Here is a 23564-nt window from a genome sequence, read left to right on the forward strand (position 1 = left end):
AATTTTAAAAAACTGTTCACTGAGTCAAACTAGGAAAGAAGGACTTTTGTTTTGCAACCGTTCCATAACTGTTCAATACATGTTCGATACTTGTTTGATCCTGAGGTGCCAGGCGTCTGCACCAGTGGTGCGTCGCAGGTTTTTGCCAGTCAGTTTACAATTGACACTCGTGCGCTATGGAGCTGTGCTTTGTTCGTCCTTTGTGAACATCTGCAGTTGTGTACTTTTTCGATAATTAAGCCTTGTTTTTACATTCAGTTACCCATCACAGTGCAAAAGAAAATGAGCAAAAGAAAAGCAGAAAGTGCTAGTAGGTGTGAATTCAATGAACAGTGGGAAAGTGAGCTCTTATTTATAGCGGGTCTGTCAGGAAAACCGTTGTGCATTGTTTGTGAAAACACTCTCACATAATAGAAGACATGATCTTAACAGACACTATAAAACACAACATCAGACTGAAATAGAAGGAAAACTGAAGCTAGTGCTTGGGTTTGAGTTACGGAAAGAATATGTGATTAAGGAAAAGGAAGGAATCAAAAGACAAAATATATTTGTTAAAAGTCTCATTAAGGTAAGTCATGTTTATCTTGTTTTTATATTAAATCAATATATCATGTAAAAATGCTAAATATGTCAATATATATTAACATTTTTACAAGAATTGAATGGGGGTACAAGAGTTGTATGGCGCATCTGAACTCGTGCGTAAAAAAAAAAATTGACGTATGGAATGTAGAAGGGTGGCCACCCCTGATCTAACCTATCATTCTGGTTTCCATCCTTCTGCCAACCTAATTTACGCCCTCCCAAACAGCTCCAGCAAACCTGCTTGCAAGGACATTTGTCCCTCTCTCGAGTTCAGGTGTAACCTGTCCCTTTTGGCGTAGATCATCATAACTTCCCCAAGGATCCACAAACCAAAATCGCACTCCCTGCACCAACTCTTCAGCCATGCGTTCATGTGTCAATCTTTCTATTCTTACAGGCAAGAATACAGGGATTACTACCCTCGAGGTCCTGCTTTTTAGCTTCTTTACTAACTCTCTGTATTTACTCTTCTGCACCTCATCCCTTTCTCTAGCTACGTCATTGATACCAATATGTATCATGACTCCTGCTCACCCTCCCCTTGAATAATGCTGTGGACTCCATCCGAGACATCTCTGATCCTGGCATTTGGGAGACAATGAACCATCCAGGAGACTTGTTCTGGTTTTGGCTCTTTCCCTACACATTGAATACCCTATCACCACTGCTTTCCGTTTCTCCACCCTTCACTTCAGAGCCTCCTGATTGTTGTGGCTTTCCTCTGCAAGCCCAACCTTGCCAATACTTGTTATTTGAGGTGAATGGCCACAGGGCTTCCCTGTACGACACACAGAAATGCAGAACTGCATTAATAAGTGGTTATTTGGCTCATTGAATCTATGTGTAAGGGCATTCATGTTACTTTCACTTGCCTGCCCTTTGCCCATAGCCTTCCAAATTCATTCCGTTTAGACATTTGCCCACCTTGATTTAGTACAGAACAAATCAATCTACCTTTATAATTGAATCTTTTGCCAGCCCAACAACACATTGCAACTCTTGATGTCACACTGGAATGAAGTATTCCCTTGGGTTATTTTTTGTTATTTTGCCAATCACTTTCATTCTGTTTCCTAGTTTTTAAACCTTCCATTTCTGGGGACAGTTTCTCCCTCTCTACTCTGTATAGCCATTTAATGTTCAAGACTCCTTTGCAATCTCTTTTGTTTGAAGGACAATAATCTCAGTATTTCTCCAGTATACCTGCAAAACATAAGTACCTCATCCCTTAAACCATCTTCTTAAACCTCCTTCTGGTGGCTACATCTTTCCTAAAGTATGTCATCCAGAAACAAACATAGTGCTTCAAATAGAGCCACTCTTTGAAAAAATCAAATCGTTAGTAAGACGTGACCTGCCCTCCCCAAAGTCATTCTAACTGTCCCTAATTAGGAACATGCCCTTCGACACATATTGATGTTCTGAACTAACTGAGCTAATGACATCTATTTAAACAAATCCCTCCTGTGTGCACGTGACCACATTCTCTCCATACACTGAAGAGCATTTGGAATGGATTAGTAAGAGCAAATTAAAGGAAGGCAAGGGCAAGCATAGTGGCCATTATTTGAGTGGACAAAGTCAGAATGGTGATCTTAAGGCTTTAACTCTTCGAAGCTTCACAGAGAAAGGAAAGAGAAGCTCAAGTTTTTTTTCTTTCTCTTCTTTATATCTGCTCAACTATGACAGTAGGGATGCCAGGCAGGATAATGAGACCCTCCTCTTGAGGGATGTGGGAAGGCAAGGAGACCGTCAGTGTCCCTGATGACTCCAACTGTGAGAAGTGCATCCAGCTGCAGCTTCTAACAATCCGAGTTGAGGAGTTGGAGCTGGAACTGGATGAACTCCTTATCCTTTGGGAGGCTGAAGCGGTGATAGATAGGACATATAGAGAGGTAGTTACACCCAAGGTGCAGGACACAGGAAGTGGTGACAGGAAGGGGAAAGGGGTTAAGGAGCCAGTGCACTTAACAACAGATGTATCAATTTGGATACTGTCGGGTGGGGCGGGGGGGGGGATGCTGGGAAAATGTCCTAACAGAAGAAAGTCACAGTGATTAGGTTTCTGGCACTGAGTCTGCCTTAGTGACTCAGAAGGGAAAAGGGGAGAAGAGGCACGCTCTGGTGATGGGAATGAATAGGAGGTTCTGTGGGTGAGAATGAGATTCCCGGATAGTATTTTGCCTCTTGGGTGCTAGGGTCTGGGATATCTCAAATCAAGTCTTCACCTTTCTTAAGTAGGAGGATGAACAGCCAGAAGTTATGGTCCACGTAGGTACCAATGACATGGGTAGAACGAGTGACGAGGTTCTGCATGGGGAGTTCAGGGAGTTAGGTTCTTCAGGGTTGTGATCTCAGGATTGCTACCTGTGTCACATGCTGGTGAGGCCAGAACTAGGAAGATTATACAGTTTGATATGTGGCTAAGGAGCTGGTGAAAGAGGGGTGACATCATATTTTTGGATCATTGGGCTCACTTCCAGGGAAGATGGGACCTGTACAGAAAGGACGGTTTACACCTGATCAGCAGGGGGTCTAATATGCTAGTGGGAAAGTTTGTTAATGCTGCAAGGTGGGGTTTAAGCTAGAGTTTCAGGGGGATGGGAACCAGAATGCCAGAACAGCTGGTGGGGAGGTTGTGGAGACAGATGTTGATAAGACCTCAGACAAAGTTAGAAATCAAAAGATTGAGCGTGGTACGATTAGTGTCCTGGGCTGCATATATTTAAATGCAATAAGTATCGTAGGAAAGGCATATGGTGCTCAGGGCGAGGTAGCTGATTTGCAGTGGAAGCAATGTTTAGTGTCAGGGGGCATGAAGTGTGTGAAGTTGCCATAACTAGAGAGAAGGTTCTTTGGAAACCAAAAGGTCTGAAGATAAGTCAACCAGACCAGATGGTGTGCACCACAGTTCTGGAAAAACGTGGCTGAAGAGATCATGGAGGCATTAGCAATGATTTTTCAAGAAACACTAGATTCTGGAATGGTTTCGGAAGACTGGAAAATTGCAAATGTCACTCCACTCTTCAAGAAGGGAGAGAGGCAGAAGAAAGGAAACTACAGGCCAGTTAGTCTGATCTCAGTGGTTGGGAAGATATTGGAGACGATTATTAAGGTTGAGGTCTCAGGGTACTTGGAGGCACATGATGAAATAGGCCGTAATCAGCATGGTTTCTTCAAGGGAAAATTTTGCCTGACAAGTCTGGAGTTCTTGAAGGAGTAACAAGCAGGATAGACAGGAGAATTGGTTGATGTTGTGTACTTGGATTTTCAGAAAGCCTTTGACAAGGTGCCACTCATGAGGCTGCTTAACAAGCTACAGGCCCATGGTATTACAGGAAGGATTCTGGCATGGATAAAACTGGATTGGCAGGAGGCAAAGAGTGGGAATAAAGAGAGCCATTTCTGACTGGCTGCTAGTGACTAGTGTTGTTCCACAGGGGTCTGTGTAGGGACTGGTTTTTTTATGTGATATGTCAATGATTTGGATGATGGAATTGGTGACTTTGTTGCAAAGTTTGCAGATGATATGAAGGTACGTTAAGGGGCAGGTAGTTTTGAGGAAGTAGAGAGGTTACAGAAGGACAGACAGATTAGAAGAATGGGCAAAGAAGTGGCAGATGGAATACAGTTGGGAAGTGTATGCTTCTGCACTTTGGTAGAAGAAATGAAAGGGTTGACTATTTTCTAAATAGAGAGAAAATACAAAAAAACTGAGGTAAAGACACTTGGGAGTGCTTGTGCAGGAGTCCCTGAAGGTTAATTTACAGGTTGAGTCTGTGGTGTAGAAGGAAGAATTCACTTCAGAGGACTAGAATACAAAAGCAAGGATGTAATGTTGAAACTTTATAAAGCACTGGTGAGTCCTCACTTGGAGTATTGTGAGTAAGCTTGCGCCCGTTATCTTAGAAAGGATGTGCTGACACTGGAGAGGGTTCAAAGGAGGTTCACCAAATGATTCCAGGATTGAATGGAATGTCACATGAAGAACATTGATGGCTCTGGACCTGTATTCACTGGAATTCAGAAGAATGTAGGGTGACCTCATTGAAACCTATCGAGTGGTGAAAGGCCGTAATAAATTGGATGTGAAGAGGATGTTCCCTATGGTGGGAGAACCAGAGAGGACAGCCTTAGAATATAGGGGCGTCCTTTTAGAACAAAGATGAGGAGGAATTACTTAAACCAGAATCTGTGGAATTCTTTGCCACAGGCAGCTGTGGAGGCCAAGTCTTTATGTATATTTAAGGCAGAGGTTGATATATTCTTGACTGGTCAGGGCATGAAGGGATGGATACGGGGAGAAGGCAGGAGATTGGGCTGAGAGGAAAATTGCATCAGCCATGAATTGAATTGACTTTATTTCTTACGTCCTTCACATACATGAGGAGTAAAAATCTTTACATCTGTCTAAATGTGCAATGTGCAATCATAGTAATTTATAACAATTTATAATAAATAGAACGATTAAGGGAGGTAAAGTTCCCTTATCAGGCAGTGATGCAGCCAGTTAGGATGCTCTCAATTATGCCCCTGTAGAAAGTTCTTAGGATTTGGGGGCCCATACCAAACTTACTCAACTGTCTGAGGTGAAAGAGGCACTGTTGTGCCTTTTTCACTACACAGCTGGTGTGTATGGACCATGTGAGGTCCTCGGTGATGTGGATGCCGAGGAACTTAAAGCTGTTTACTCCCTCAACCCCAGATCCATCGATGTCAATATGGGTTAGCCCCTCTCTATTCCTCCTGTAATCCGCAACCAGCTGCTTTGATTTTGCAACATTGAAGGAGAGGTTGTTTTCTTGACATCACTGTGTCAGAGAGATGACTTCTTCCCTGTAGGCCATTGGCAAATTTAATTAGCAGATTAGAGCTGTGGGTGGCGACACAGTCATGGGTATACTGTGAGTAAAGGAAGGGACTTAGTAGACAGTCCTGAGGGGAGTCAGAGGGTTGGAGGTGAGGGAGCCCACTCTTACCACCTGCTGGCGATCTGACGAAGTTCAGGATCCAGCCGCTCAAAGCAGGGTCAAGGCAGAGGTCTCTGAGCTTCTTGTTGAGTCGGGATAGAATTATGGTGTTGAATGCTGAACTGTCGTCCAAGAACAGCATTCTCACATGAGCATCCTTCCTTCTCCAGATGTGTAAGGACGGTATGTAGGGCAGTGGCTATTGAGTTGTCTGTTGGTTGGTTGTGCCAGTAGGCGAATTGTAGGGGGTCCAGTTTGGGCGGTAGCATGCTGCAGATGTAGTCCTTGACAAGCCTCTCAAAGCATTTGCTTATTATTGAAGTAAGTGAGACAGGATGCCATTCGTTCAGACATGTTACCTTAGTTTTCTTTGGTACAGGGACAATGGTGGATAACTTGAAGCAGGAGGGCACTCTACGTAGGGAGAGGGAGAGATTAAAAATGTCTGTAAATACACGTGCCATTTGTGCTGTGCACATCCTGAGTACTGATGAAAAGACGGAGCAGACTTGATGGGCCAAATGGCCTAATTCTGCTCCTTGTATCTTATGGTCGTATATTCATGTACATAAGAGCCTCGTTCAATGCTTCTTCTGTAATACAGCCTCCACCTCCACCCCTGCAGCACATTATAGATACACACCCATCTGGGTTTTTATTTTTAAATGCCCTTCGCATTTCCATTGAACTTTGATTCTCTTAACTTAGATGCATGCTCTCTAGTATTAGTCATTTCAATCCCAGGGGAAGGATACCAGCTGTCTATCTGCCTCTCAGTCTCATAATATTCACCTGATCTCCCCTTAACCACTGCAGCTGAAGGGAAAACACCATATGCTCTCTAGTGGATTATACCCCATGGTTCTGAAAGAGTTAACTGAAGAGTTGTGGGGGCATTAGTAATGACTTTCAAGAATCAATAGATTCTGGCATGATTCCGGAGGACTAAAAAATTTCAAATGTCACTCCACTCTTGCAGAAGAAAGAAAATTATAAGCCAGTTAGCCTGGCCTCAGTGGTTGTGAAGACTGTGGAGTCAATTGTTAAGAATGAGGTTTCAGGGTACTTGGCAAAAATAGGCCAAAGTCAGCATGGTTTCCTTAAGGTAAAATCGTGCCTGACAAATCTATTGGAATTCTTTTGGGGAATAGACAAAGGAGAATTGGTGGATGTTGTGTACTTGGACTTTCAGAAGGCCTTTGACAAGGTGCCACACGTGAGACTGCTTAACAAGATAACAGACCTTGGTATTACAGGTATTACTAGCATGGATGGAGCATTAGCTGATTGGCAGGAGGCGAACAGTGGGAATAAAGGGTTTGGCTGCCGGTGACTAGTGGTGTTCCACAGGGGTCGATGTTGAGACTGCTTTTACACTGTTTGTCAGTGAGTTGGATTACGGAATTGACTTTGTGCCATGTTTGCAGATAGATGAAGGGGAAGGTAGTGTTGATGAAGCAGGGAGGCTGCAGAAAAACTTAAACAGATTAGGAGAATGGGCAAAGAAGTGGCAGATGTAATATAGTGTTCAGAAGTGTGTGGTTATGCACTTTGGTGCAAGGAATGAGGCCGTAGACTATTTTCTAAATTGAAAAATATTCAAAAATCTCAGGTGCATGGGACTCAGGAAACCTCGTGCAGGAATCCCTAAAAGTTAACTTGCAAATCAAATTGGTGGTGAGGAGCGTTAGCATTCATTTTGAGAGGACGAGAATAGAAAAGCAAGGATGTAATGTTGAGGCTTTATAAGGCACTAATGAGGCACAAGGAATAAATGGATGACAAATGAGATCAAAAATCTAATGGAAGAAAGGAGACGGAAGAAAGCAAATCCTGTAGAATATAAGTCCTTAGCTACAACAGTTAAAAGCTTATGTCAAAAAGCCAAAGAAGAATGGTTAAACCAGGAATGTGTGCAAATAATGAGGGTGTATTTTCTCCCCTGATTTATTTAATGTGTACAGTGAAACAATATTACATAAATAAGAGACATCTTGGGAATCAAAGTTGGCGGTGAAAACATCAATAATTTCAGATATGCGGATGACAGTGTTAATTGCAAGTACGGAGGAAGAACTACAAAACTTAATTGATATGGTTGTTGAAGAAAGTGCAAAAACGGGTCTAACTATCAATTGCAAAAAGACAATATATGGTGATATTCAAAAAGAAGGAGAATCCTATCTGCAGGTTGAGAATAAATGAGGAAGATGTAAAACAATTACAGAACCTTTGCTGCTTAGGAAGCTGGGTGAGATCAGATGGCAGGTGCAACATGGACATCAAAAGAATAGGGATGGCGAAAGACACCTTTATGAGAATGAAGAGTATACTGACCAATACTAAACTAGGCATGACAACCCACCTCAGAGTCCTGAAATGTTACGTTTATCCAGTTATGTTGTATGGCTCAGAATGTTGGATAATAGCTAGTAACATGAGGAAACAAATTGAAGCAGCAGAGATATGGTTTTTGAGGAGGATGCAAAGAATATCATGGACGCAACGAATATCTAACAAGGATGTCATGAACAGAGCAAACACAAAAAGAGAAATAATGTATGAGATCATGAAAAGGCAACATAACTTCATTGGACAGGTGATTAGGAAAGAGGAGTTAGAATGCACGGTAATTATGGGAAAAATTGAAGGGAAGAAAGCAAGAGAAAGACAAAGACAAATGATGATGGAGACAGCAGCCAGAGAACTGGAAATGTATATCAATGAATTGACCCACTTGACCCGAAACAGGAGTGTGTGGGCCATAGCGGCCAAAGCTCAAACTGGGCATAGCACCTGATGATGATGATGAATGAGGCCTCATTTGAAGTATTGTGAGCAGTTTTGGGCATTGAAGAGGGTCCAGAGTAGGTTCTCAAGAAAGGTCCCAGTAATGAAAAGGTTAATGTCTGAGGAGCAGTTGTTGGCTCTGGGCCTGTACTCGCAAGGGTTTAGAAGAATGAGCAGGGATCTCATTGAAATCTATCGAATACGGATAGAGTGGATGCGGAGAGGAAGTTTCCTATAGCGAGGAGTCTAGGACAAGAGGACACAGAGTCAGAACCAAGATGAGGAATTTCTTTCGTCCAAGGTTGGTGAATCTGGGATTTGTTGCCACAGGCGGCTGTGGAGGCCTGGCGGAGGTTGATAGATTCTTGATTAGTCAGGGCATGAAAGGTGAGGTGGAGAAGGCATGAGAACAGGGTTGAAAGGAAAATGATCAAATGGCGGAGCAGACTTGATGGGCCGAATGACCTAATTCTGCTCTTATGTCTTATGGTCCAAATCAGGCAGCATCCTGGTAAACCTCTTCTGCATCGTCTCCAAAGCTTCCTCATCCTTCCTATAATGGACGGCCTGAATTGAATGGAACTAAAGCAGCCTCACCTGAGTCTTATAAAACTACAATATAATTTCCTGACTATTGGACTCAATGCCTCAACTAATAAAGTCAAGCATGCTGTACGTAAATTCTGATGTGAAATAATCTAATGATCAGTATTAATGAAAATACTCCTTAAGCAGTATGTAAAGATCCAAACCAGGGAATGAGACAAAACAGGCGATGTGTAGGGGAACACTTTGGATCTTGTGATCATAATTCCATTAGTTGTAAGATAATTTGGGGGAAGATAGGACTTGTGCTAGGGTTAAGATTCTAAATTGGAGAAAGACCAGTTTTGATGGTATAAGAGGGACATGGCAGGTGTCGATTGGAATGGACTGTATTCTAGCAGAGAGATGCTTGGAAGTAGGGAGGGTTTTAAAAGTGAAATATTGAGAATACAGATTCTCTATCTTCATGTTAGAATAGAAAGCAAGGCCAATATGTCTAGGAAACGTTGGTTATCTAGGGATATTAAGGCCCTGGTAAAAAGAAAAAGAAAGCAGGTATCAGGGTATAGGATGTTAGGATCAAATCAGCTGCTTGAAGAGCATGAGAATACAAGAGAACACTTGAGAGGTAAATCAGGAGGGCTAAACTTCTAGAGTTGTGTATTGGAGAGTATATTGATTGGTTGCATCATGGAAACACCAATGCCCTTGAATGGAAATTACTGTGGATACTGGACCAGCTCATCACAAGTGAAGTCCTTCCCACAACTGAGCACATCTACAAGGAAGCTCTGTCGCAGGAAAGTAGCACCCATCAAGGACCCACCATCATCCAGGCCATGCTGTCTTCTCAGTGATGCCATCAGGAAGAAAGTACAGGATCCTCAGGACCCATACCACCAGGTTCAGGAACAGTTATTATCTCTACAACCATCAGGCTCTTGAACAAGAAGGGGATAATTTCCTTCATGTACACTTACTCCATCAGTGAACTGTTCCCACAAATTAAGGACTCACTTTCAATGAATTTTCATCTTATGTTTTTGATATTTATTGCTTGCTTATTTATTTTCTCTTTTTAAATTTGCAGTTTGTTGTCTTTTGCACGTTGGTTGTCTGACCTGTTAGGTGCTGTCTTTTATTGATTTTATTGTGTTTCTTGGATTTACTGTGTATGCCCACAAGAAAATGAATTTCAGGGTAGTATATGGTGACATATGTATTTTAATAATATATTCATGGTGAACTTTGAAAAGAGCAGGTATGATTGCTCTGGTAGTCAAGGTTAAAGAAAATCCCAAGGGCTTCTATAGCTATATTAAGATCAAGTGAATAGCAAGGAAGATAATTAATCCTCTTGGAAAATCAGTGTAGTCATCTACAATGGAGTGGAATGAGATGGAAGAGATGTTAAGTGAATTTTTTACATCCATATTTACTCAGACATAGAGTCTATGGAACTGAGGCAAAACAGTAGTGAGGTCATGGACAGTATCCAGATTACAATGAAGGAGGTGCTTACTCTCTTGAGGTGAATTAGGATGAATAAATCCCCAGGGCGGAATAAGCTGTCCCCTTGGACTTTGTGGGAGGCTAGTGCAGAAAATATAGGGACCCTGGCAGAGGTATTTCAAATAACCTTAGCTCCAGGTGAAGTGCCAGAAGACTGGAGGATAGCTAAGGAAAGCTGTAAGAATAAGATGGGAAATTACAGGCCAGTGACCCTGGCGTCCGTCGTGGGTAATTTATTGGAAAGTATTCTAAGGGGCCAGATACAGGTGTCCCCTGCCATCCGAAGGTAGAGCGTTCCTATGAAACGGTTTGTAAGCCGGAATGTCGTAAAGCGAAGAAGCAATTACCATTTATTTATATGGGAAAATTTTGTGAGCGTTTGCAGACCCAAAAATAACCTACCAAATTATGCCAAATAACGCATAAAACCTAAAATAACAGTAACATTTAGTAAAAGCAGGAATGATATGATAAATACACAGCCTATATAAAGTAGAAATACTTTTCCACAATCATTGCCTGAACTGTTCTCCGTAGCAAAAATCTCACGCAAGCGCCGTCGGCAAAAACACGGCGCAAGTGCTCTCCATTAACCTTTAAGCTATGAAGCTGCCAAATCATACCAAATAACACGTAAAAATACACAGCCGATATAAAGTAGAAATAATGTATGTACAGTGTAGTATCACTTACTGGAATTGGGACAGCTCCGAGCACACTGATGATGGTGTGTTAGGCTGAGTCGTCGGAGTTTGGGTGGTGCAGTGGCCCCCACCCTCCAGGCAGCGAACCGATACCGATCTGTGATCGGTACAGCGGTAGCTGGGACGCATCCAGCACATCTTTAAGGAAAAAAGCCAAAATAAACAAGCTAATTAACTAGGTGCCGCCCGGCACATAATTGTCGGCCCAGATCAGAGGCGATGCAATCGGCAATCCGCCTCTGATCTGGGCTGACATTTATGTGCTGGGCGGCACCTAATTAATCAGCTTGTTTATTTCGGCTTTTTTCTTAAAGATGTGCTGTGTGCCTCCCGGCTACCGCTGCATTCTCTGTGAATCAGTATGTGTCCACAGCCCGGGGGCTGGGGTGGTGGGACACTGGGGTGTCATCTCATCGTCGAGCAGGGCAGGCAGGTCATCTTCTCCGATGTCTGCCTGCCTCGATGTTGAAGGTTGAGGTTCGTTGTCTGCTGTGGCTGATGTGGAAGGCTTGCTTGACTGCTGAGCCTCGCGCATTTTTCTGTCACACAGTTCTTCGTAAGGACTCAAACCATCTTGCAAATATGCCCAAACCGACGTACCCTTTCAAAATTAAAGTCGTACTTTATCATTACTCATTCGGTTTTGATTGTTATCCTTTCCTCTTCCAATTGCATCAGCTCTTCATCTATCAGTTCTTGGTCATGGGATGCCAAAACCTCTTCAACATCATCTTCGTCAACTTCCACAAGCCAAACTCACTTTGTCCTTACTTTGTTCACCACGATCAAAACGCTTAATTATGTCTAGTTTTACGCTAAGTGTAACAGCCTTACGGGCTCCTTTAGGCCTTTTCCATACCTTAGAACTCATCTTGCTAATGGCTGCTCACAGGCATGTGTTAAAGCAATGCCGGCTAGAATGCAGTTCCGAATCCCGGGGAGAGCGGCCGCTCGGGGCGCGCGCTGCTTTTCTTCATAACAGTGAAAACACCTTCTGTTAGCGAAAACAGGGAACTAATGTAGGTCTTTCGTAACAGTGAGGTTTCGTAAAGCGAACGTTCGAAAAGCGGGGGACACCTGTATACATTTGCAAGAAAAAGCTTGTAAACCCTTTGCAATTACCTGGTTTTCTGCATTAATTACTCATAAAATGTGATCTGATCTTCATCTAAGTCACAATAGTAGGCAAACACAACCTGCCTAAGCTAATGAAACATCTTTTAACTAGGCATCTCTAGAGATGCAGCTTGTTAGCCCCTTTCTTACAGCCGCCAGACTCAGCGGTAAGAAAAATCACCTTTTCAGACTCTGTACATCCTGGATCAATATGACTTGGGTCCCACCAAACCCGGGAGGTTGGGATGTTTTGCCCATCTGAACCCTGATCTGTGTGATTATTGTGTAATTACTGCCCCCATGCAATTGCCCGTAGGCAAGAAATAACAGACTGCACACTGCATACAATTATAAAGAAAGTGCATTTACAAATTTCTGCTTTAGCGAACAGTTATTAGGAAAAAGAAAAGGAAAAAAAATTAAAAGGGCCCATTATAGTTAACCCAGTCCAAATGTGCACGTAAGTTGGAGCTCTTCTTGAAGTTGTCTTTAACCCGCGTGCTGGGCCCACAGTCTATGTGAAAGCCCACACCACCTTTCAAATATTTCTCAAAATCCATCTTGAACAAATGGGCTCCCCCATAAGAGTATTGGTATTTCTTCTTTGAAGCCATTCATCTGCACAAAGCACCTTGTGCAACAGGGACGGCATCCTCAGCCTTCTTCCCTCCTGTCTTCTTCCAGCTCCAACCAAAAAGACTTCGACCTACACCAGTGTCTGGCACCAGTATCCACCCAGCTTTGTCTAGAACCTTCTCCAAATTCCACTATCCTGATTGGATGACACTAGACTCCTAAGCATGAACATTACATCCTCTTAACTTTAGCTCAAACCCAAACAAGTTGAAAGCAGAACAGATTGTTCTTACAGGACTGCTAGGGTGAAATACTTACAGCATAGCAGTAAAAATCTTAACCAGGATGTTACACTACTAACACTTAACAATTGTTCTTTTCACATTAATTTTCATTTTGTTTTTTTAGGGAGGAAAGGCGGAGAATTGGCATCTGCTGTCCATGCTTACACCAAAACCGGAGACCCATACATGAGATCATTGGTGCAGCATATCCTGAGCCTGGTATCACACCCTATACTCAATTTCCTCTATCGCTGGATTTATGATGGAGAGTTGGAAGACACGTACCACGAGGTAAAATTTTTCATTTCTTGTTTTTGTCCTGGTGCTCTGTATGAAAGGATTTGGTGCTGGTATTGTTTTAGTATTGTCACATGTATCAAGGTACTGTAAAAAGTTTATACAAATCAAATCATTACACAGTACATTAAGCTAGAATAAGGTAAAACAACAATACAGGATAAAATGTAAAAGCTGCCCCAAACGTGCAGTGCAGGTAAATGATAAAATGCAAGATTATAACGAGGTAGATTGGGAGGCCAAGAATCCATCTTGATTGTAGAAGAGGTCACTTCAAGAATTTGATGATAGCAGGATAGAAGCTGTCCTTGAGCTTGGAGGCATGTACTATCAGGCTTTTGTAGCTAGGGGAGAAGAGAGAACCGCAGGGTATGACCGGTCTTTGATTATGCTAATGCTTTACTGAGGCAGTGAGAAGTATGGACAGAGTCCAGAGCAGAAAATGCTGGTGGAGTTCAGCAGGTCAGCCAGCATTTACCGAGGGGAATTATGTCAAGTTTGGGGCCGAGAACCTTCATGAGGACTGGAAAGGAGGGGTGGAGTGGGGAGAGAAACGAGCACAAGCTGGAAGGTGCTAGGTGAAATCAGGTGAGGGGGAAAGTAGGTAGTGGGTGTGGGGGGGAGTTAAGAAGCTGGGAGATGTTTGGTTGAAAAGATAAAAGGATGAAAAAGGGAGAATCTGATAGAGTAAGCCATGGGAGGAAAGGAAGAAATGAGGGGCACCAGGGGAGGAGTTAGGCAGGAAAGGATAACAGAAAGTGGTAAGGGGGGAGCCAGAATGGGGAATGGAGAAGAAGAGAGTAGAAGGAGGGAGAAATTACGAGAAGTTGGAGAAATTTATGTTCATGCCGTCAGGTTGGAGGCTAGCCAGACAGAATTTGAGGTATTGCTCCTCAGATTTGAGAGTGGCCTCATTGTAGCAGTAGAAGAGGCCATGAGCTGACGTGTTGATATTGGAATGGGGAGTGGAATTAAGATGGTTGGTCACTGGGTCATCCTCCCAGTTGCAGACTGAGCGAAAGTGCTCAACAAAGCAATCCCCCAATCTATGTCAGGTTACACCGATGCAGAGGAGGCCACGTGGGGAGCACTGGTTACACTAGACGATCAAACAGACTTGAGGGTGAAGTGTTGCCTTACTTGGAAGAACTATTTTGGGCCCTGAAAGATGGTGAAAGAACAGTTGAATGGACAAGTGTAGTGCTTGTGCTGCTTGCAGGGATAAGAGCCAGGAAGGAGATGAGTGGAGGGGAATGAGGGTGATCTTATAGAGGTTTATAATATCATCAGGGGCATAAATAAGGTGAATATGCAGTTTTTTTCCCTCCAAGAGTTGGGGTATCAAGAACTGGTGGGATTAGGTTTAAGGTGAGAGGGGAGATATTTAATAAGAACCTGCAGGCCATCTTTTTCATCCAGAAAGTAATCAGTGTATGGAATGAGCTGCCAAGGGAAATGTTTGAGGCAGGTACATTAACAACATTTTAAAGGGAGTTGAATAAGCAAGGTTTAGGGGGATATTGACCAAGTTGCACTAACTTAAGATGGGAATTTTGGTCAGCATGGGCTAGTTGAGCTGCAGGCCTTATTTTTGTGCTGTGTGTCTTTGTCTTTATGACTCTACTGTACAGAAATCAATCGTTGAGTGCGTCAACTGTCCTTTAGAAAGCAGAATTTAATGTAGAAATTTCTCCTCGTACAAGTGTTAGGTGGCTGATGTCTTTTGCTGAGATTATTTCCTCCCCTGCTCCCCTACCCCTCTAGCTGAATTCTAGACTCTTATTGCAAGAAGCAGCTTCTTAGCATGTACCTTTTCAATTTCAGAAGTTTTGTCTCAATGAAATCATCTAATCTCTGGGGATATAGTCCAGTATTATTCAGTCTTTTTCTCCAGTGAACAACCCTCTGACCCCAGAAGTTAATCCAGTGCATTTTTTGTTGCATGCCCTCTTTTTGTAAATGTTTTGCCGTAATTGTAGAGCATGATCGGGTAAAATGATACTCTACCAATCATGCTCTACAATTACCATAAAACGTTGTTGTATCGTCCTTGCAGTGTAGGCCACCAAACTGGTTACTTTCTAATTGTTTGCTGTACCTGATTGTCCATTTTCTGAGTTCGCACACTGAGATCCCCTGAGCTCCATTGTTTGCAAGTTCTTCACCATTTCTTATCAACATCTTAAACTCCCAATTTACCGATTTGGTTAACTGGTCCATCTCCATTTGCAGATTCTGTGTCTCCTTTATCACTCCCATCTGGTGTTGTGTAATTGCATGTCTTGCATTCTATCCTTACAGCTGCATCAGTCACTAAATAGTTTAGGGCCCAGCATAGATCCTTGTGGCCTTTTACTTGTGATATCCATTCAGGCAAAAATTGTTCTATGTATTCTATTTTCTATCCTTAATCAGTCCTGTGTCTATTTAAGTGTATTTCTCTCCTATCCCGGGAGCTTTTATTTATCTAATGACCTTTCAAATGGAACCTTGACATGTTCTTTCTGAAATACCATCTATTCTACTTCCGCTGGTATTCACCCTGCTAATTACAAGTAGTGGAAAAAAAAACCGGTATTAGATTTGTCAAGAGTATAATACTTCCAGTAAACAGCGGTGACTGCCTGATTATACTGTATTATGATTTTCTGAGTGCCTGTTACCATATCCTTAATGGATCCAGCATTTTTCCTAACAAGTGATACCAGGCCAATTGATTAGAAGTTTCTTTTTCGCTCATTCCGTTCTTAAATTTCTACACTGTAGTTTGCCGAGGCAATTAAAGAATCCAGAGAATTTTGGACGATTGTCATTATTAGAGTCATAGTGGTACAGCATAGAAATAGCGCCTTTGGCTTACTATGTCTGTGGTGACCATCATGTCAACCTCTGCTAATCCCACTTGTCTGAGTTAATTCTACATCTTGCCATGCCTTGTTTATTCAAGTCCCTGCCCAGATCACCTTGGTCAATGTGTTTACACTTCTGGGCCTTTCTACCATGTGAGACCTTGTTAGAAGCTTTGCATGTTTATTGCCCTGCTCTCATCAGTCACCTCTTCAAAGAACTCAATCGTATTTGTAAAATGTGCTCTGATCCAGGCACAAGCCCATGCTGACTATCCCTAATCAGTTCTTACTCAACCATATTACAATCATCACTTTTAGAATGCTTGAAATTCAAAGTAAATTTATTATCAAAGTACATATATGTTAACATATACTGCCTCAAAATTCATTTTCTTGGGGGTCATATACAGGAAAAAAGAAATACAATAGAAATTTTCTAGGAAAGTGCTGTGCATAAACAGGCAAAGACTGAGAAGCATCAGTATGCAAAAGAAGACAAATTGTGCAAATGAAAATAATACTGAGAATATGAATTGTAATGAGCCCTTGAAAGTGAGTCTGTAGAATCAGTTCAGAGTAGCCGTGAGAGAAGTTACCCATACCACTTTAGGAGCCTGCTGGTTGTCGGTTAATAACTGTTCCTGAACCTGGTGGTGTAATCTAAAGCATCTGTACCTCTTGCCTAATGATAGTAGCGAGAGGAGGGCATGGCTGGATGGTGGGAGACTTTAATGATGGATTCTGCTTTCAGAATCAGGATCAGTTTTATTATCACCGGTATGTGATGTGAAATTTGTTAACTTAGCAGCAGCAGTTCAATGCAATATATAATCCAGTAGAGAGAGAGAGAGAGAGAGAGAGAAAAAAAAATAAGTAAATAAAATTAAATAAAACGCAATAAATAAACAAGTAAATCAATTACGTATATTGAATAGATTTTAAAAATGTGCAAAAACAGGAATATATATTTTTTAAAAAGTGCGGTAGTGTCCAAAGCTTCAATGTCCATTTAGGAATCAGGTGGCAGAGGGAAAGAAGCTGTCTTGTGACAATGCTCCATGTAAATGTGCTCAGTGGTGGGGAGGGCTTTGCTTGGGATGGATTGGGCAGTATCTACAAATTTCTGTAGCTTTTGCATTCCTGAGCATTAGTGTTTTCATACTTGGTTGAGATGCAACCAGTTAGGGTACTCTCCACAAACACGAGATTCTGCAGATGCCAGAAATCTTGAGCAACGCACACAAAGTGCAGGAGAAACTCAGCAAGCCAGGCAGCATCATTTGAGGGAATAAACTGTTGAAGTTTTGGGCTGTGATCCTTCATCAGGACTGGAAAGGAAGGGTCAGAAGGCAGAATAAGAAGTTGAGGGGAGAAGTACTAGTACAAGCTGGCAGGGGGAAGCTTACAGGGCGGTGTGGCGCAATGTCTCAATAGATTAAATAAATAAAGATCCTGGATAAAAACGTGCTGGCCTCTGCCAGAAAGCTTAAACTGGGGAGGAAGTTCGTGTTTCAGCAGGTTAACAAACCAAAGTACATTGCCAGAGCAACCATGAAGAAAATTGATGTCCTTGAGTGGGCCACTCAGAGTCCTGACCTAAATCCGATCAAACATCTCTGGCAAGACCTCGCCACCACTCCCCAATTACCCTGGCACAGCTTGAGCAATTTTGCAAGGACAAATGGGCAATCATACTCCATTATGTTGTGCAAAGCTAATAGAGACATACCCAAAAGACTACTGGCTGCAGCAGGTGGTTCAATTAAGTACTGATGTGGCATTGACCTCTCACATCATGAAGACCCTGGAGAGACTTGTTCTGGAGCTGCTCCGGCCTATGGTAAGGCCACACTTAGATCCCCTCCAGTTCGCCTACCAGCCCTGACTAGGAGTTGAGGATGCCATCGTCTACCTGCTGAACCGTGTCTACGCCCACCTGGACAAGCCAGCGAGCACTGTGAGGGTCATGTTTTTTGACTTCTCCAGTGCGTTCAACACCATCCGCCCTGCTCTGCTGGAGGAGAAGCTGACAGCGATGCAGATGGATGTTTCCCTGGTATCATGGATTCTTGATTACCTGACTGGCAGACCACAGTACGTGTGCTTGCAACACTGTGTGTCCAACAGAGTGATCAGCAGCACTGGGGCTCCACAGTGGACTGTCTTGTCTCCCTTTCTCTTCACCATTTACACCTTGGACTTCAACTACTGCACAGAGTCTTGTCGTCTTCAGAAGTTTTCAGATGACTTTGCCATAGTTGGATGCATCAGCAAGGGATATGAGGTTGAGTACAAGGCTACAGTAGGAAACTTTGTCACATGGTGTGAGCAGAATTATCTGCAGCTTAATGTGAAAAAGACTAAGGAGCTGGTGGTAGACCTGAGGAGAGCTAAGGTACCTGTGACCCCTGTTTCCATCCAGGGGGTCAGTGTGGACATGGTGGAGGATTACAAATACCTGGGAATACGAATTGACAATAAACTGGACTGGTCTAAGAACACTGAGGCTGTCTACAAGAAGGGTCAGAGCCGTCTCTATTTCCTGAGGAGACTGAGGTCCTTTAACACCTACCGGACGATGCTGATGATGTTCTACGAGTCTGTGGTGCTATCATGGTTGCTGTTGTGTGCTGGGGCAGCAGGCTGAGGGTAGCAGACACCAACAGAATCAACAAACTCATTCGTAAGGCCAGTGATGTTGTGGGGATGGAACTGGACTCTCTGACGGTGATGTTTGAAAAGAGGACGCTGTCTAAGTTGCATGCCAACTTGGTCAATGTCTCCCATCCACTACGTAATGTACTGGTTGGGCACAGGAGTACATTCAGCCAGAGACTCATTCCACCGAGATGCAACACAGAGCGTCATAGGAAGTCATTCCTGCCTATGGCCATCAAACTTTACAACTCCTCCCTTGGAGGAACAGACACCCTGAGCCAATAGGCTGGTCCTGGACTTATTTCATAATTTACTGGCATAATTTACATATTACTAATTAACTATTTATTACTATTTTTCTATTACTATTTACTAATAGTAGTATTACTATTACTATTTCTATTACTATTTAATTACTTATGGTGCAACTGTAACGAAAACCAATTTCTCCCGGGATCAATAAAGTATGACTATGACTGACTTTGACTACTGGGCAAAGGGGAATGAATTCTTTAGAACTCCTGACATTTCTGTTTTTGAAGTTTTAGTTTTCATGCTTTACAATTTTCTGTTTTTGGGCTGTACTGTAAAGAGGAAAGAAAAGGAGCATGTAATTCACAAACCAAAATTTTCTGCAAGTCTGAGAAATCTATGCTCATCGCATCAGGTGGGAGGCTACCCTGATGGAACACGAGGTATTGCTGCTCCAGCCTGAGTTTAGTCTCAATATAGCAAAAGAAGAGCCCATAGACGTATATGTCAGAATGGAAATGGGAAGTTGAGTTGAAGTCAGTAATCATGCCTTTTGCAGCAGACAAAGCAAAGGTACTCGACAAAGTGGTCCCTAAATCTGCATCAGGTTTCAATGATGTAGAGGAGGCTGCACCAGGAGCACCAGATAACCCCAACAGACTCATAGGTAAAGTGGTACTTCACCTGAAAGAGGACTTCAACTCACTGCTTGAGGTCCTGACTGTTCCATTCCATTCCATTCCATCTGAGATGTCCTTTTTTTCTCTGAAGAACCCACCGCCATCAATGCTGCTCTTACCTGCATCTCCTTCGTTTCTCACATGTCTGCCCTCACCCCATGTTCTGCCGTAATAACAGGGATAGGGGGTTCTCCTTATCCTTACCTAGCACCCCATGAGACTCTATGTCCAACACATTATTCTCCATATCTTCAACCACAAGTCATGTTGCAGTGGTATAGAACTTCAGTTCGGCCATATTTGACTATTGTGATCAGTTCTGGTCAGCATACAATATAGAAGGATGTGGAGACCTTGAATAGGATGCAGAAGTTGTTTACTAGAATGTTGCCTAGACTGGAGTGAATTAGCTATAAGGAGAGGCTGGGCAAACTTGAATTATTTTCTTTGTAGAGTTGGAAGCTGAGGTGTGACCTCCCCCCGCTCCCCCAGAGAAGAAATACCAAATACTGGAGGGCATAGCTTTAAAGGGTAGGTTCTGATATGCATTGCCAGGAATGGTGGTAGAAGCACATACAATAACAACATTTCAGACATTTAAATGGTCACATGAGCAGACAGGGAATGGTTGGATATGGCCCTTAGTATCATGAAGGATCCCACCCATCCATCCAGCGTCCTCTTTGACTTTCTACAATCAGGCAGGAGATTCCGATGCATAAAGACAAGAACGGTCAGGATGGGAAATAGCTTCTTCCCTCAGGCCGTTAGGCTTCTGAACTCCCTGCTGCATCACTTTCAAAGTGTCATTAGATAATTTATACTGTAGCCTTCAGTATTTAATCTATGCACTTTACATTATATGTAATTCATTTGTTGATTTATTTCTTCCTTTTCTAAGTTATTGTGTGTTTATATGTACTACTGTGCTTTACACCCTAGTCAGGAGAACTTGTCTTGTTTGGCGGTATAATTAAATGACAATAAACTTGACTTGATGTGCAGAAAGGTGGGAATAGTGCAGATTGGCATTATGATCGGTGCACATATGGTAGTCAGAGTGGCTTGTTTTGTGCTGTACCATTCCCTGTTCTGTTATGTTTAGTTTTCCCTTACTACTCACCTCCTCATTTTGGGCAACTTATAGTGGAACATTAACCTATCAACTTGCATATCTTAGGAATGTGTTTATGGGAAGAACTTGTAAATTCCATAGTCTGCATCGGAGATCAGGAGTGAAATTGGATTACTGGAACTGCGAGGCAGCTATTTTAGGTGTTATAGTGATGTGCCATGTAGTACTGTACATGGTGTGCTTTGAATCACTTGGAAATAGTGTCTCCTCCTCACTGATAATCAAACACGGGCACACTTCAAGAGTGTGTGCTTAGCCTGCTGCTCTGCTGTACTCTCTCTACCATGTCTGTGTGGCTAGGCACCGATCTAATGCCATGTCTAAATTTGCCGACGACATGGCTGTTGTTGGCAGAATTTCAGATGGGAAGAGAAGGCATACAGGAGTGAGATAGATCAGCTGGTTGAGTGGTGTGGCTGCAACAACCTTGCACTCAGCATCAGTAAGATCAAAGAACTGATTGTGTAAGATGAGGGAACACACACCAGTCCTCATCAAGGGATCAGAAGTGGAAAGAGCGTTAACGTCTCTAAGGATCTATCCTGGGCCCAAAATATCAATGCAATTGCAAAGAAGGCACAACAATGGTTATTCTTCATTAGGAGTTTGCGGAGATTTGGTATGTCACCAAAGACACTTGCAAATTTCCTTAGATGTACTGTGGAGAGCATTCTAACTGGCTGCATCACTGTCTGATATGGAAGGACCAGTGCACAGGATAAAAAGAAAGCTGCAGAAAGTTGTAAACTCTGTCAACTCCAACACGGACACTAGCACCCCCAGCATCAAGAACATCTTCAAGGAGCGATGCCTCAAAAAAGTAGCATCCATCATTAAGGACCCCCATCACTCAGGACATGCCCACGTCTCATTGCTACCTTCAGGGAGGAGGTACAGGAGCCTGAAGACACACACTCAATGATTCAACAATACTTTCTTTCCCTCTGCCTTCTGATTTCTGATTTCTGAATGGACATTGAACCCATGAATACTACGTCACAACTTTTTTCCCTCTTTTTGCACTAATTTAATTTAACTTTTTAAAAATAAGTGTGTGTATTATATATACCTTTGATCTATATGTGTGTGTATATAATTTAGTTTTATTATTATGTATTGCATTGTACTGCTGCCACAAAACAACAAATTTCACTGCATATGCCAATGATAATAAACTTGATTCTGATTCTGCAACGTTGTCAGCCAATTTTATATGAATTTATTCCCTTTGGTAATGGGTTGTGAGATGATGAGGAAAAGAGGATTCCAGGAATAGAGCAAGTAATTGAATCATAGACAACTTAAATATTACATAACAAATGGAAGTGTAATCAATGCGCTCAGTTATCAGTATCAGGTCAGTTTTTGCAGTTCATGCACTGCCAATCGGGACGCTGTCATCAGATTGGGGGGATAAGGCAACTGTAAGGTCAGCACGAGCTGCGATCTTCTGTGCCATGAGGAAGCCAAAGCGAGAGTACTTGGAAAATTCACAGGGATATGTAGTGCATGGCAAGATATACAAGGCATAACAGACCACAAGTCACCCTGTGTGTTAACGACGGTGACAGCTCCCTTCCTAATAGGCTGAACGCCTTCTATGCATGATTTGACACGATCATTGAAGTGACATCGGGAAAAGTCCCCTCTCCCTCTGAGGAGCAGGCACCCTGTATGGCTGTAGCCAAGCTGGGGAGGATCCTCGCCAGGGTAAACCCATGCAGAGCTGTGGGGCCAGACATTATAGCTGGTTAGGTGCTGAGAGATTATGTGGGTCAGCTAACAGAAATCTTAGCAGACATCTTGAACATTTCTTTTCAACAATCCACTGTCCCTGCTAGCTTCAAGGCAGCCACCATCAATCTGGTGCCTAAGACAGTGGCAGTTACTACATAGTGGCACTGACCTCAACAGTCATGAAGTGCATTGAGGGGCTGTAATGGATCGTATTAAATCCCATCTTCAAACTACATTGGACCCTTTCCATTACGCATATCGCTCCATCCGGTCCACTGATGATGCCATAACCTTTAATACAAAATAATCTGCAGATGCTGGGGTCAAAGCAACACTCACAACACGCTGGAGGAACTCAGCAGGTCGGGCAGTATCCGTGGAAACGATCAGTCGACGTTTCGGGCCAGAACCCTTCGTCAGGACTGTAGGGGGAAGGAGCAGAGGCCCTATAAAGAAGGTGGGGGGAGGGTGAGAAGGAGATGGCTGGAAGGTTCCAGGTGAAAAACCAGTAAGGGGAAAAATAAAGGGGTGGGGGAGGGGAAGCAAGGGACAGGCAGGAAAGGTGAAGAAGGAATAGGGGAAAACACTGGGTAGTAGAAGGAGGCGGAACCATGAGGGAGGTGATAGGCAGCTAGGGGAGGGAGCAGAGTGACATAGGGATAGAGGAAGCGGGGGGGAGGGAATTACTGGAAGTTGGAGAATTCTATGTTCATACCAAGGGGCTGGAGACTACCTAGACAGTATATGAGGTGTTACTCCTTCAACCTGAGTTTAGCCTTACCATGGCAGTAGAGGAGGCCATGTATGGAATGGGAGTGGGAAGCAGAGTTGAAGTGGGTGCCATAACTTTTGCTCTCTACTTTGTCCTGT

General features: G+C 42.9%; 1 protein-coding gene across 1 annotated transcript in view; it reads left to right on the plus strand.

The window, feature by feature from the left end:
* The window catches only part of tubgcp3 (tubulin gamma complex component 3), a 140257-nt gene that overhangs the window by 70307 nt on the left and 46386 nt on the right, over nucleotides 1–23564 (plus strand). The window contains exon 11 of the mRNA XM_063048317.1: nucleotides 13211–13377. Within this exon, the coding sequence (XP_062904387.1) occupies nucleotides 13211–13377 (167 nt within the window). The remainder of the gene's footprint in view (nucleotides 1–13210; nucleotides 13378–23564) is intronic.

This window comes from Mobula hypostoma, chromosome 5, assembly GCF_963921235.1.
Source record: "Mobula hypostoma chromosome 5, sMobHyp1.1, whole genome shotgun sequence".
Lineage (NCBI taxonomy): Eukaryota > Metazoa > Chordata > Chondrichthyes > Myliobatiformes > Myliobatidae > Mobula > Mobula hypostoma.